General features: G+C 39.4%; 1 protein-coding gene across 1 annotated transcript; it reads right to left on the bottom strand.

Moving 5' to 3' along the window:
* Nucleotides 1-2963: 2963 nt before the first annotated feature.
* On the bottom strand, nucleotides 2964-12544 carry LOC110755444 (uncharacterized). The gene is made up of 10 exons (XM_088254703.1): nucleotides 11991-12544; nucleotides 11865-11896; nucleotides 11410-11695; nucleotides 10938-11270; nucleotides 10553-10797; nucleotides 10303-10407; nucleotides 5419-8079; nucleotides 4578-5027; nucleotides 4272-4497; nucleotides 2964-3879 (listed from the first exon to the last, which is right to left on the bottom strand). The coding sequence occupies exons 1-10, from the start codon at nucleotides 12316-12318 to the stop codon at nucleotides 3155-3157; spliced, it is 5391 nt and encodes a 1796-aa protein (XP_088110829.1). The 5' UTR covers nucleotides 12319-12544; the 3' UTR covers nucleotides 2964-3154.
* Between the last annotated feature and the right edge of the window lie 1772 nt (nucleotides 12545-14316).

Below are 14316 nucleotides of genomic sequence, written 5' to 3'. Positions count from 1 at the left end.
ATCAATATATCATACAACCCTTGATTTTCAAGGCGCCAGAGCACCATCTCTGTTACTCATTCATTCACCCCATATCACCCCATATATCATACGACCGCCGCTCACTGAGCAGCGCGCCGAAGCACCGCCCAAAAACCACCATCAGCACCACCCTTAAACGGCCTTGTAGCTCAGGCCGTGAACCTTGCAACCGAGATCAGTTCCTCTCTCGGCTACAATCGTTTGATTAGAAGACGAGTTCAAACAGGCGCACCACTTGACCATTCTATCCACATCAACATCTCGACGCACGGTAAACCGTGCTGGCACGCCCGCGCACAACCGCACCGCATCCAAAAGCAGGAAGCCACGTGTTAACGCACATCCCCTCGGCCCGGAACCCCAGGCCGTAAGATCTGCGCAGCCGACAGTTTTATACCCTGCAAAACATTAGAATTAATTGCTTTTGAGATCATAAGTGATAGCACCTCGCTAACAACAGAAAGAGGTATGGAGATATCGGATCTCCTTGGCGGATTCCTCTGGATGGATGAAAACGTCTTCCTGGCTGGCCATTAATCATAACTGCAAAGGTCACAGTTTTTACACACCCCATCACTAAGTTTACCCAACGATCATCAAAACCCATTTTTTTCATTACAGCCTCCAAGAAATCCCATTCAACTCTATCATAAGCTTTATTCATATCTAGCTTCATACCCATCTCAAAAAAATTTGTAACTTTTCGGAGTTTAAGGTAGTGAAATACCTCATGCGCCACAAGAATGTTATCTTGGATTTGTCTATCTGAAACAAAAGCATTTTGGTTTGGGGTGATGATACAAGGGAGAATTGGTTTGAGGCGATTTGCCAAAATTTTTGATAAAATTTTGTAAGAAAAGTTGCACAAACTAATTGGCCGGAATTGTGAAACACTTTCAGGATCATAGACTTTAGGAATAAGAGCAATATTTGTCTCATTTATGCTAAAAGGAGAAACTATGCCAGCAAGAAAATCCTCCGCCGTTCCCACTATCTCCTCATGTATTATGCTCCAGTAGTTTTGGTAGAAAGTTCCTTGAAATCCATCTGGACCAGGTGCCTTCAGAGACCCCAATTCGAAAGCTGCTGTCTTCACATCATCTAGGGTAATTGGCTGAAGGAGATCCTCATTCATTTGGGGAGTTACCACACTTTCCACACAGTCCATAGCATTACCCCAATCACGAGAGCCATTTGAGGAGAAAATATTTTTGAAATAAGCTTCAAAAGTTCTTCGCACCCCTATTTCATCGCTGATCCAGTGTCCGTGACAGTCTTTGATTCTGGTAATCCTATTTTGCCTTCTCATCTGGATTGTGGTTTGGTGGAAGAAAGAGGTGTTGGCATCGCCTGCCACTAACCACTTTAATCTGGACCTCTGCTGCCAATATTGTTCTTCCCTCATACTCAACTCATTTATCTGTTTTTTCACTTGGCTCACCTTCTCCCTATTCTCGTTCCACTCCTCCTGGAGAGTACACAGCTCCTTATTCAGAGACTCAAGTTGCTCTTTGCTATTTCGTTGGCTTGAACGGCTCCATTCTCTGAGTTTAGTCCTGCACCTCCTAATTTTGGTGGACCATTTGTGAAGGTTGCTTCCTTCAGCCTCTTCATTCCAGCATCTCTCCACGATCAGCCGACAATTTTGGACTCTTACCCAAGCCGCCTCGAATTTAAACAGCCTCATACGTTTCGTGATGCAAGGTGTTTGATCCAGAATTAGAGGGCAATGGTCAGACCCAATGATGGTGCCATGAAGGATGGTTGAATTACCAATCCTCCTTTTTTTTTCATGGTTCCATAGAATTTCATTCCAATCACCGCCGCAGAACCAGGGAAAATTACAAGGTTGCAAAGTGTCCCCAAGCCAAAGCCAGAAACCTGCCTTATCTTCTCTGTAAGGGGTACCATAGATCCAAGTAGCCCTGTAAGAATGATTCAAATGGCTCGCAACAATCATAGTATCAATTACATTTGGACATGCTCTCAAAACAGTTACCGTTACACTGTCATCCCACCATAAGCTCATCCCCCCTGCCGTTCCTTCGGGTGAAACATTGAAGCTATTTGTGAATCCCATCCGCCTTCTCACACCGTATATTCTGTCGTTTCTCATCTTCGTCTCCATGAGGAAAACAACAGAGGGTCTGTGTTTCTTGATGAGTCCCCTGATGACCCGAACTGTCAGGTCCGACCCAAGACCCTGACAGTTCCAAAGGACCCTAGTTTTTCATGCAAAATTTGTTTTCTTGTTGTCAGAGTTTGAAATCGGGAGGTAGGAGCCGTAATTGGGGTTTGAGGGTTCAAACCTGAGACTAGTTCTACAGGCAAATGATGTTACCACTTTTCACGCAAAATTCAGTTTTCTTCTTCAGTCATTCGTTGCCTGTCTGGACAATTATCTTCTTGTGTCACTGTTGAAGAGCAATCCGTTATTAGGTTTTGTCGATGAAACAAAAGCTTGCCCCCGATAAACTACCTGTTGAATGGCAGACACAAGACAAGATCTTCAGTTATTGAGTTGTATTAATTCCACGCTCACTCCTAAGCATTTCAATGAAGAAAGCAAAATTGGTTTTCTAGTCTAGCGATGGTTGATAAATTATGTTGAAAGTTATGATCAAGCAAATGAGATTTGAGGAAACCAGCTAGGTTTACTGATCTACATTAAAAGAAAATCAATCACATTATCAGTCACCCGCTATTAAGCCGTAATAAGAACTCCCAGAAAATGCTAGCCATGACTTGGTGTTGCAAGTTGGTTCATATTTATAGGGACATTTTTGTGAACGAAATTGGAGGGCAAAACTTTCTAATATCGAACTTTTGTCTGGATTTGTGAATCAAAACCAGTTACTTTTTGCCTGATATATGCCCAGCCACTGCAACAATGTAACAAGTTCATTTAGCCCTCGACACTTTCTATCATCACAATTCTAAAATGTCTATGCTCAGGAAAATTTTCAGTACAAACCACAGATTTACATTTTTACATTACAACCATTAGAACAGAAGGCATACAACTACAAACTCCTAGCTGCTAGTCAAGCATTACAACTTCTGCCTATGCTTATACCATGTCACAACCCCGCTTCATAACCATGAGCACCAAGTATACATATCCTGTAACCAGCTAGTCATCGTCCGATAAATAAACTACGTCGGTGGATCTACCTGTGCGTACTGAGTTGACATGTACACCACCAGTAATCGCAGGATCAGAAAGGTGCAAGTGGTCAAGGGTTGAACCCAAATTTGGCATTGGGGGCAAACTACCAGATGGATTAGCACCAAATCGACCGTTTATATCCATAATTAAAGGCAGTGCATATACACTAAGAGCTGGCAAGCCCCCTGCATTTTCAGGATGATGGGCCCTAGTATAAGGAACATATTGTTGCATGGGGGCTGGAAGTCGTGGAATATGAGGAAGTGACACAGACGATGCATGAGAGTTGCTATGTGACTGCCAATTTGGCATGGATGTTGAAGGTCTAAAAGGTTGGAGATGTGGATGTGACATGGATGTTGAAGGTCTAAAAGGTTGGAAATGTGGGGCTGGGGCACGAATCTCACCTCCACCTTGGGGGATTCCTGTGGAAGAGGAGGAACTAATGTGAGGCGGTCTTGCTGGAATGCTCAGAAATGGAGCAGGCGACTGCATAGGTGGAGCTGTACAATGTGGATTGGTTGCAGGTGCAAGTGGGGTCGCCTGCAGGCTGGGTAAGGATGCAATAGAACTTTGCAGGCTAGCTGCAGGTGGGCTGGCCAGAGATGAACTGACAACTGGAGAATGTATATGTTGATTTTGCCGTATAGATAGCTGGTCCAGATGCTGGAAGAAAACGAAATTCCCATCTGCCAGGGAAATAACAGTAAGGAGCATAAGAGCAATGACAAAATGTAAGCATAGAAAGAAACCCATAATGTATGAATGCACAAATCGGTGTAATTGATATAAAGCATATACATAGTGTGTATTCATTAGCTGCCTGCCATAAGCCTTTTTAACATGCAAGAGGATCAAGACATTTGTACACATGTTTTATAACCATCTTATATTAATAGTTGTTACTTAGGTTTCAAAGAAGTAATGCCATATCTCTCATTGCACTTCATGATGAAAATAGCCAATGATAATCTTTCTTCGCCGAAAAATCAAAATACATCCAAACTACATCTTCAGCTTCTGAAAGAAAGAAGAAAAAAAGGGAAAACAACTTCAAAGGAGCAACTCAAAAGTTTCATACCTTGCTGTGGTCCAGATGCACTTGATGCCCTAGTACAATCCATGTATTTAGTCCAAACCAAGGACAAAATCTTATTCCTCAAAACCATGTTGCGAATTGCATCCGATTCCTTTTTTTTAAGGTAAAATTCTGCATCAGTCTCCTGAAATCTAATCTCATACTTGCGACGAATGTCAGCGATGGCCTCCTCTATCTCCTTATCACAATCAGATTTCAGACGCAGCTTCTGTTCAAGACAAAAAGGTCTTCAGAAGAGTTTTTTTTGTTTTAAAAAATAAATGAAAAGATATTAGCTTCAAAACTGACCATATCTTCATGAGACTTATGCATTTGGTCTGCTTCTTTATCCAACTTTTCCAGTTCATTCTGAAGAGGGTCTGGGGACAAAGGCAGAGGCATCTGAGATGCCCCACAGGGTGCAGAAGGTATGGGACGAGTATTAAATGAAGAAGTAACAGATGTAGCCCTTGTGTCTTGAAAAAGCATTCCAAATCCACTAGTGGGTATATCAACAGGCTGCTGTAAGGAAAAACATGTCATAGGATGCAAAATAGTTTGATCTGAAAGATCAGGAAGGTTCCCAGCAATTCGCATTGGAGCCTGAGCAACTTGGTTAAAGGTATGATCTTCACTAATTGGCTGAATGTTAATTCCAGCAACTGAAAATAACTCAGGAGAACTATGGCCAAGTGTATTAGAGGATGGCAGCACTGGCACTTGTACAACAGGCTCATTTTCCAGCACATTGCACTGCAGTCAATGTGGCTAAAAGCGTACCTTTGTCTTGGTGTGCCTGGACAGGTGAGAATGTGTCAGTCAGTGAACAGCTCAATCACTTTCTTCTTCTGTCTTTATTTTCTTGATGTAGAATTAATTTTGTTAAAAATCTTGAATACCATCTCCTCATAACATGGAGAAAGAACCAAGACAAAACTCACAGGACAATTAACATATAATTTTCTGTTGTACACATTAACAACCATAGTAATGTTAAAAATTTAACCCCGTCATAATTCTCAGGATAATATAAACAAAATAGTGTAGGCAATGTCCCCATACAAAGCACACTGTCATTTTTGTTGCACGAGAATAATGATCAAAACAAGGTGACTAGCATATGGATTGACAATATCTAACAATTTTATACCTGATCGAATGTCACTGAACCACCATGCACCAAAGCTGTCACAGGCTGCAGCGGGAGTGAGTTTACCAGGGGATTTTCCCCAGAAGAGTTGCTAATGGCTGCAGTATCAACTCCCTTCGGCTGGTTGATCCCAGTTGCACTATTAGATGCCATTACATGCAATTCACTGCTCTCTTTTTCTGTGGCCTTTTCAGGGTTTTGTTCTTTAGATGAAGGTGGGTCCACAGAGACAAGATTCCCTAGGTCATCACTTGAACTTACAGTCTCAAGCACTCCTGATTCAACCTCTTTGTCTGGCATGGTTTCTGTCAGTGCATGGATTTGACTTAAACTGACAGTCTCATGTTCTGAGGCTTTTTCAGGGATTCGTTCTTCTGATGAAGATGGATCCATAGAGATAAGATTCACTAGCCCATCATTCGAACTGACAGTCTCAAGCACTCTTGATTCATCCTCTTTACCTGGCACGGTTATTCGTTCTTCAGATGAAGGTGGGCTTACAGACTCAAGATTATGCAAACCATGAGTTAAACTGATGGTCTCATGTTCTGTGGCTTTTTCAGAGATTTGTTTGTTAGATGAAGGTGGATCCATAGAGACAAGATTTGCTAGGCCATCATTCGAACTGACAGTCTCAAGCACTCCCGATCCTACCTCTTTATCTGGCATGGTTACCGTCACTGCATGTCGTTCTTCTTCAGATGAAGGTGGATCCACAGAAACAACGTTATGCAAACCATGAATTGAACTGACAGACTCATCATATGCTGAGGTCTTTTCTAGGATTTGTTCTTCGGATGGTAGATCTACAGAGACAACATCCCCTTGGCCACCATTCAAACTGGCAGTCTCAAGCACTCCTGAATCGACCACTTTATCTGGAATGGTTACTGTCACTACATGGATCCTCTCTTCAGATGAAGGTGCACTCACAGAAACAATGTTATGCAAACCATGACTTGAACTGACAGTCTCATAATCTGTTGAATTTTCAGGGGTTTGCTCTTCAGATGGTGGATCCACAGAGACAAGATTCCCTTGGCCATCATTGGAACTGACAGTCTCAAAGACACCAGATTCTGGAATGGTTACTGTCACTTCATGGATTTGGTCTTCAGACGAAGGCGCACTCACAGAAATAACATTATGCAAACCGTGAATTGAATTGACAGTCTCATATGTGGCATTTTCAGGGGTTTGTTCTTCAGATGGATCCACAGTGACAAGATTCCCTTGGTCATCATTTGAACTGCCAGTCTCAAACAGTCTTGATTCTACCACTTTATCTTTAACGGTTACCATCACTACATGAATTTGTTCTTCAGATGATGGTGTGCTCACAGACACAATATTATGACTTGAACTGGCACTCTCATGCAATCCCAGTGGAGCTTCTCTGTCAGGTACACTTAATGCAGCCCCATTAGGCTCAGAAGACACATCCAAAGGAAGGGTTTGCTCTGGACCATCAGTTGATTTGCCAGATTTGGGCACTTCCAGTCTGACCTCCCCATCAGGAATGAGTGATGTGTCTGCATTGTGTCTGCATTCTTCAAATGAAGGAAGACTGGGGGTGACAACTTTTTCCGAGCCATCAGTACAGCAAACAATTTCAGGCACATCAAGCAGAACCTCCCCATAGTCAGAAGTTCCTCCATCAGTAATTAACTCTTTGGCACACGGATTCATAGACACACCATTCTCTTGATCATCACCAGAACTGCCAGCTTCGTTTTTCTCCATACAATCAGTAAACAAAAATGCCCCAGAAGTCATTGTATCTAATGCACCATTTGCACTAAGGGGTCTAGCTGGAGACGTCACTGTTCTAATGAAACCACCACATACTACACCTTCATCAGGAGCATTTTCTTGAGTTCCAGAAAATCCCATCAGGACCACCTTGTCAAGACCATGCTCTCTTAAAGAGGCAAAATCCTCAGAATCTTTATTAACTCTAACTTCTTCACTATTCTGTAAGCATTTTGGCCAAGGCTCAGGTCCATTTGAAGGTGACCTATTTAACAGTTCAACATTAGCCCAGGATTGCACGTTTTCTACCCATTGTTTCTGCTGCTCCTTCAACTTAAACCATTCTTGCAGGTGAAATTCCTCAAGACACTCACGGTGTATGTCCATATGGAGTTTATGCTCTTCAATTCTTTTGTCCAACATCTTAAGCCTATATGTCCTCATCGAAGTATTATTCTGGTAACAAAATTGAATAACGGCCAACTCTGTTTTCTTCTCTCTTTCTATATGCCCCTTTTCTTCCTCGTAATCATTTTTGTCTTTTCTTTGCTTCTCCGTAAGTTTTGTCATCTTCTTCTTGAACTTTTTATAAATATCTTTGATACTTTTTGAGACATCTGTTTTTGCTAAATATTCTAGATTCATGGACAAGTCTCCAATCTTTGATAGTGCCTTTGCATGTGAATGGTCCTTCAAAGCATCTTTACTTGATAATTTAGCAGATTTTGGAGACTTTGCAACCTTGAAAATCCTTGTACGGTGTAAAACGGTTTCCTTTAGACACCTCAGCATTGAATAAAAATAATATGCCTCTTCCTTTATGCAAGCGAAGTTAAGGTGCTGCTTTGCAAGCAAAAGCGATTCTTTGTGGTCGACTTTCTGCTTCAGAAATGAAGCTGCTGTCCAACACTGGATTTACAGATACCAGTAAGTTGGTTAAAAAAAAAAGCTTAAGTAGCATTATAGACGCAAGCATGCTACAAGCCAAACACGACAACAAAATGGACGTGTTCATAACACATTGAATTCTCTATGCCTATTTGCTTGCATAATTTCTGAACAGTGCAACTTCTCGCATGCAACATTAACAGGAAGATACATAAAGCATGTAGATTGAATAGAAACTATCACATGTTAGTGAATCATTACAAAAATTGGTTATAGAAAGCAAAGTCTCTACATATTTGTAGGAATTGAAGAGTCACCCACTCACAATATAAGCAAGTGAGAAAACAGATGGAAGCACAGATATCAGAAGCTAACTCAAATGCAGCTCTCAAGGATCCATTATTTGATAATACAAACTAGGGTGAACCCTATTGTAACCAATTTATGATGGAAGTATGACTTATTATTACTTCAGTACTCGGCAGCAACAATTGTTTATGTGAAATAATGAAACCCTAGGTAACCACAAGAAGAGCCCATGAGTTTTGTAATGTTTAAAGAAATATCAAGTAGGGGTCTTAGTGTCTCGTACTTTGGGCAAATAAAAGCCCAAATATCAATAAAATATTGATTGGAAGTTGCATGTGTTGAGACCAAAACCTATATGAAATACATTTGTTTTTACACTTCACGGTGCACCACTAGGCAAGGCGGGACTGCCACAACTCTCAAGTCTCAAGATTGACTTCCATTGATTTAATATGAGAAACACAACTTTCCATAATAGAATGAAAAATTGCAGCAACACTTGACACCACATCCAGTGAAAGCAAGCCATCAACAAAAACAACTACAGAACAACTCAAACACCAAATGGACAAAACTTAAGCATCATATAAAATAAAATTAAAACAATCCAAAAATCTAAGGTACAGCAGCTTTCCAATTTGGATTGATGTTAGAGAGAAGAATCCCAAAATACAAAGATATTGTCCAGTTGCGTTCTCTTTGCGTATTAGGGACCAGATTGACTTCGGCAATCCCAAGTTTTAGTTTTGCATAAATATGTGAATAGTTAAGCTTTCTGGAGGGAAGAAAAAGAAAAGGAGTTTGGTGCTAGGAAGATGTGCTGATTTGGCATTAAGTTGGGTTGTGTGGATGGGGAGGAATGGGAGAATGTTTTAGGGTGTTAAGGGGGAGGATGTGGATCATTTGTGGGATAACGTTTGATTTTGGCATCCTTGTGGGCTTCAGTTTCTTCAGAAATTAAGGGTTGATTTGATCTTTTTATGGTATTTATTCTGATTGGGGTGAAGTTGTAAATTAGATTGTTATTTGTGTTTTCATGGATTTTCTGCTTTGTTGTACTTAAGAAAGGTGTCTTCCAGGGACTCCCCTGTGTTGTATTTTTCATTTTTATTCAATGGAAGTTTGTTTCTTATCCAAAAAGGAAAAAAAAAAAAAAAATAGAGTTACGATAAATGCCTATAAAAAGTTTTACAAGAGACCACCCCTGAAAGCTCCAACTAATAAGGCACGACCTGACCTAGAAGCTCATTCTATGACAAAGTATTTCCATGAATGCATTTATGATTTATCACACAGAGTGTCTTGATACAATTTCACAGCTGAAAACAAGCTTTTGGTGGTTAAATTTCACCAAATATGCTGAGGGTGAAAAAGCCATTAACCAGAGTGTCCTCAACACATTTTCACCCTCACATTTTAGCCGCACCATCACTCAAGTATGTTGAGGGTGAAATTTGACCACGAAAAGCAAGGGCAGAGTGCAGCATCATCACACATTGCATAAGTTACATGCAAAATTGCTTGGTGTCAAAATGTAAAACCGAACTGGGATAGATTAAATGTTTTTCAAATGTCTTGGCAAAGAAACTAAATTGATATTTGCAACAAGCTAGACATGATGGATATTGATGCCATGATTATCAGAGTTATTGTAAGCCAAAATCAAAGGGTCACAGTTACTTATGCAATGAAAAGATATCAGAGTAAAAAGAAACCAGATACCCAGTAAAAGCCAAACTATAGAGGTTGATTGTCGACCAAACATCCAAAATCATTTCAGAATAAAAAAGAAATATGAGTGTTGTAGGCAAACATAAAAAGAAACCATGCATCTAAGAACTTTACAATTCAGCATGGGACAAATCCATTTCCTTAACAACACACCAAAAGAAGGTACTGAAACATGAGTGCATGAAAGGGGAAATCAATTCTAACCAGAGCTATCTGTAATGCCTGCAATGTTGTTGCTGGTTCTGTATTTACATGGTGATTATTCATTACGTATTCAAGAAGCTTTTCGACCATAGCCTTGACAACATCCTGCATAATAGTAACATCAATCAAGATATCATTAAAATAGAGAACTGTGTTTTACTAAGATGTATTCATGGAATATTGAGTTAAGGCAGCACATAAGAACAAAATTGAAAATAAAATATTGTTAGCGGGTAAATCAAATTCATACAGAGAGTTGAAGGACTCCACATAGTTTTAATATCCCAGGCTTCAAAAGAAGATTGAGATTCTTCTGGGCATCGATCAATTTTCTTCTCTCCTCAGAATCAAACAGGTTACTTTTTGGTAATTCTAATACATTCCTATCCACATTATGTGAAGTACAGTCACATTTTTCATCAGTAGTTGTATTTACACAAGTAGTTGATCTAGCAAAACAATGAGGCACATTATCTGCTGCAGTTTCAGAAGCTCCTGCAAAAGTCGATATGCTTTCAGAAACTAAAATTGGAAATTCATAAAATCTATAAGCTGACCATAACATTGAACCAAAGACAGAACTCTTGGCAAAATATTATGACAAAATGAAATACTTCATAGTATCAGCCATTTACCTTCCTTGCATCTGGGAGTTGTTTTTACCTCAGATACAGGCTTTAGATAGGGTGAATCATCATTACTATTTACCACCATCTTGCGCTTCTTGACAACTTCATCACTTTCAACTTCTGGTGTCTTTGATAACTCATCAAGCAATGGTTCCCTTTTTTTTCGTTTCCCCTGAGACAAAACACAACAAGATTTCCACCGAGGATGCTTTCCCTCCAACAGCTTTATATGCAACCTAAGCGGTTCCCGCTCACATTTTTCATCAGCAATTGTATTTACACAACTAGTTGACCTGGCAGAAGAATGAGGCACAATATCTGCTGGAGTTACAGAAGCTCCTGCAAAAGTGGAGATGCTTTCAAAACTAAAACTGGAAATTCAGAAAATCTACAAGCTGACCCTAGCACTGCACCAAGACAGAACTCTAGGCAAAATGTCATGAAAAAAATGAAATAATTCACTATGTCAGCCATTTACCTTCCTTGCATCCAGGATTTATCTTTCCCTCTAATCCAGGCTTTAGATAGTGTGGATCATCATTACTATTTACCACCATCTTGCGCTTCTTTACAACTTCATCACTTTCAACTTCTGTTGTAATCGATAACTCTTCAACCAATTGTTCCCTTTTTCGTTTCCCCTGAGACAAACCAGGACAAGATTTCCCAGGATGCTTTCCCTCCAACAGCTTTCCCTGAAACCTGAACGGCTGTCCTTCATCCGTATGTTCCCTTTCCCGCTCACTAATGAGCAGCAATGGAACCTACAAGTACACCAATGAACTAACACAAGTTTCAAAATAAAAAAATAGAACATGCTAAGCATAATAAACCAAATGACTAATGGATTAACACAAAACTAAATCAATCCATTTGGAAACAACCACCATCAGAAAATAAAAGAAAATGACCATATTTTGTGCATGATAATACCTTTGTCTTGCAGACATCTTTACTTGCATTTACTGCAGAAATATATAAAAAAAAAAATATTATCAGAACAAGAAAGAAATAATGAGTATTACAGGCAAAAAAAAATGGGGCAAAACTCAGTGTTACCTGATGTTTTAACCTCCTTTTTATTCTTCTTAAACCGCGCCAAATAATCTCTGCCATGTCTTATGTTATTTTTCACATGGGCAGTTCCTGCATTTTGTTTCCCACTTTTGCTAACTTCTCTAGTTCCCAATGCCAAATCTTTCATACTCTTCTCTTTCATTTCCCCTTTTCGCTCTTTTAACGATGAACCCGAGCTTTTACTTCCAGACATTTTAGACCCAGAAGAAGTTGATGAGTTATTCTTGGCTCTCTCGAACCTCCTCATGGGACTCGGCGTCCGCTTCATCTCAAACTCAGATTTCCTCTTGGGTGGTGAAGTTTTTGCCATTTCCGAGTAAACAGAGGCTCCGAGTTGCGTTTGATCTCCTTTACTACTGATTTCAACACAATTAATTCCACAAAAGTTACAGTGATTAGCAGATAATGTTAGGGTTTCCACTATGTCAGAGAAAGTTTCCCAGGAAAATAAGGGAAAGCAAATGAAACGGTAAGGCGGTGGTCCGGTGGTTTTGTTTGTGTTTGAACTTCTTGTAGAAAGGAGAAGAAAGAGTGTGAGAATCCCGTACTGCCTTTGTTTTACTTGGAGGGGACGAAACCGGCATTTAATTTTTATTTATGTTATGACCATTTTACCCCTGAAATTTTAACCAAAGAAAATATGCATACAAGAACCTGGCAAAACAATGGTCAAGTCAAGAGTCAAAATGCTCACAAATAGGGTGTCAGGTTTGGATGGGTCTTCAGCGTGCTCTCAAATGGTCCTCAGCTCAATCCCATGATACTCGTGTGTGTGAGTTTCCTCCTCTCCTTCCTAACTTTGGCCAAAAAAACAGTATTTTAATTTCAACAGAAAAAAGAAAACAAGGGGTTTTTAATTTTGAATTCAAATCAGGAGACGGAAAAAACAAGAGTGAATTGAAAAAGTACAAAGGGTGCTTTTGAGACTGAAAAATTGTTGATAATAGAAGCGACTTTTGTTAAATATGGTAAGTCTTGATTATGGTGCAACCCAATAGACTGAAAAGGAAAGTATGAAAATAGAAAGATGAGCACATGATAGAGTTTGAGAAGTAATCGCATTATAAAGTTGGCCTAGATTTAAATAAAAACAATTACTCCCGACACCAACTTCTTTTCTCATATTTACTTACGATTCTCTCAGACTTAAATAAAAGTTGGCCTAATCTTGTAGAACCCTACTCTTTTTTTGGTAGCAAAAAGAAAAATTAAATAAAGTATCGCGGCACTATTTGGTAAACAAAATTTTGTAAAGTTATTTAATGATTATGAGTTCCTTTCCAAATAACCTTATTTGAGAACATTTTGTGCCTGGTGGAACTATTGTATTTCAAAATTTGAACCGTTGATTTTTCAAATTGTCATTTACAAGTCATTTTTATGGAGGTTGCAGATTAGCGATTATTGAAATTGTTATGTGAAATTACCTATAGGATAGCAGTAGGGTGAAGTGTAAGTTTCCAACGGTTAAGCGTAATAAAGAAATCAAAACATACCTAGAGGATTGATAAGTTGTATTAATCCTCAAATGTGCATATAATAAAAATTAAGAACACATGAAGAATTATTTTACGTGATAAAACCCCATATCTGAAGAAAATCTACGAGATTACTCAGTCTAAAGCAAATCCACTATAGAACAATGATTACAAGAATTATGTTTGTGCAAATTTCTCAAGGAAGAATATTCGCGTGTAGATCTTTCACCTTTTGAGCTTTCTTCTCTTTCTTCCTCGATTCCTGTAAAACAAATATGAGTAAAAGACCACACTCGGGGGGTGTTAGCCAAAGGTCCTCTAATGCCTAAGTTAGTTCAATTGGATCTTTAAGAAAAGATGTGGCAATAGCTAAATTAGACAGAGTTTTCTCTCGCGAGGATAGCCAGGTGGCCCGAACGATGTGTGGTGGCACTTAGCCGTGTGGGAGAGATGAGAGAGGGAGTGGCCAGCAGCAAAGGAGGTGGCCGACAGCTAGGGAGAGAGAGAGAGAGAGAGAGGTTTCGGGGGATTTAAGTTTAGGATCACCTTGTGTGTTGAATGTGGCCATATATTTATAGGGCTATAGCCATCTAGGGTTTTTCAAAGAATAATTCATATTTGGAAGGAAGATATTTTTTCCCCTTAAATGGAGAGATTGAGTCAATTAGGGATTTGGATTATAATTAAATCCCTAATTTATGATAATATTCCCAAAATAAGATAATATCCCAAATTGATGATATTATCTTTAATTGGTGATTATATTCTCAAATAAAGATAATATCTCATATTTAAGATAATATCCCTATTTTTTGTCTCAATTAATTGGC

This window comes from Prunus avium, chromosome 6, assembly GCF_965620075.1.
Source record: "Prunus avium chromosome 6, drPruAviu1.hap1.1, whole genome shotgun sequence".
NCBI lineage: Eukaryota > Viridiplantae > Streptophyta > Magnoliopsida > Rosales > Rosaceae > Prunus > Prunus avium.
The sequence above is the reverse complement of the archived record's forward strand: the minus strand, read 5'-3'. Positions and strand labels throughout refer to the sequence as shown.

What these genes read in the sequence shown, in the direction of transcription:
- LOC110755444 (XM_088254703.1), bottom strand. Translation starts at nt 12,318, where the DNA reads ATGGCAAAAACTTCACCACCCAAGAGGAAATCTGAGTTTGAGATGAAG. An exon ending in GTTCAGTGACATTCGATCAG is followed by an intron (nt 5,028 to 5,418) that starts GTATAAAATTGT and finishes TAGCCACATTGA; the next exon opens with CTGCAGTGCAATGTGCTGGA. An exon ending in ATAAGTCTCATGAAGATATG is followed by an intron (nt 4,498 to 4,577) that starts GTCAGTTTTGAA and finishes TGTCTTGAACAG; the next exon opens with AAGCTGCGTCTGAAATCTGA.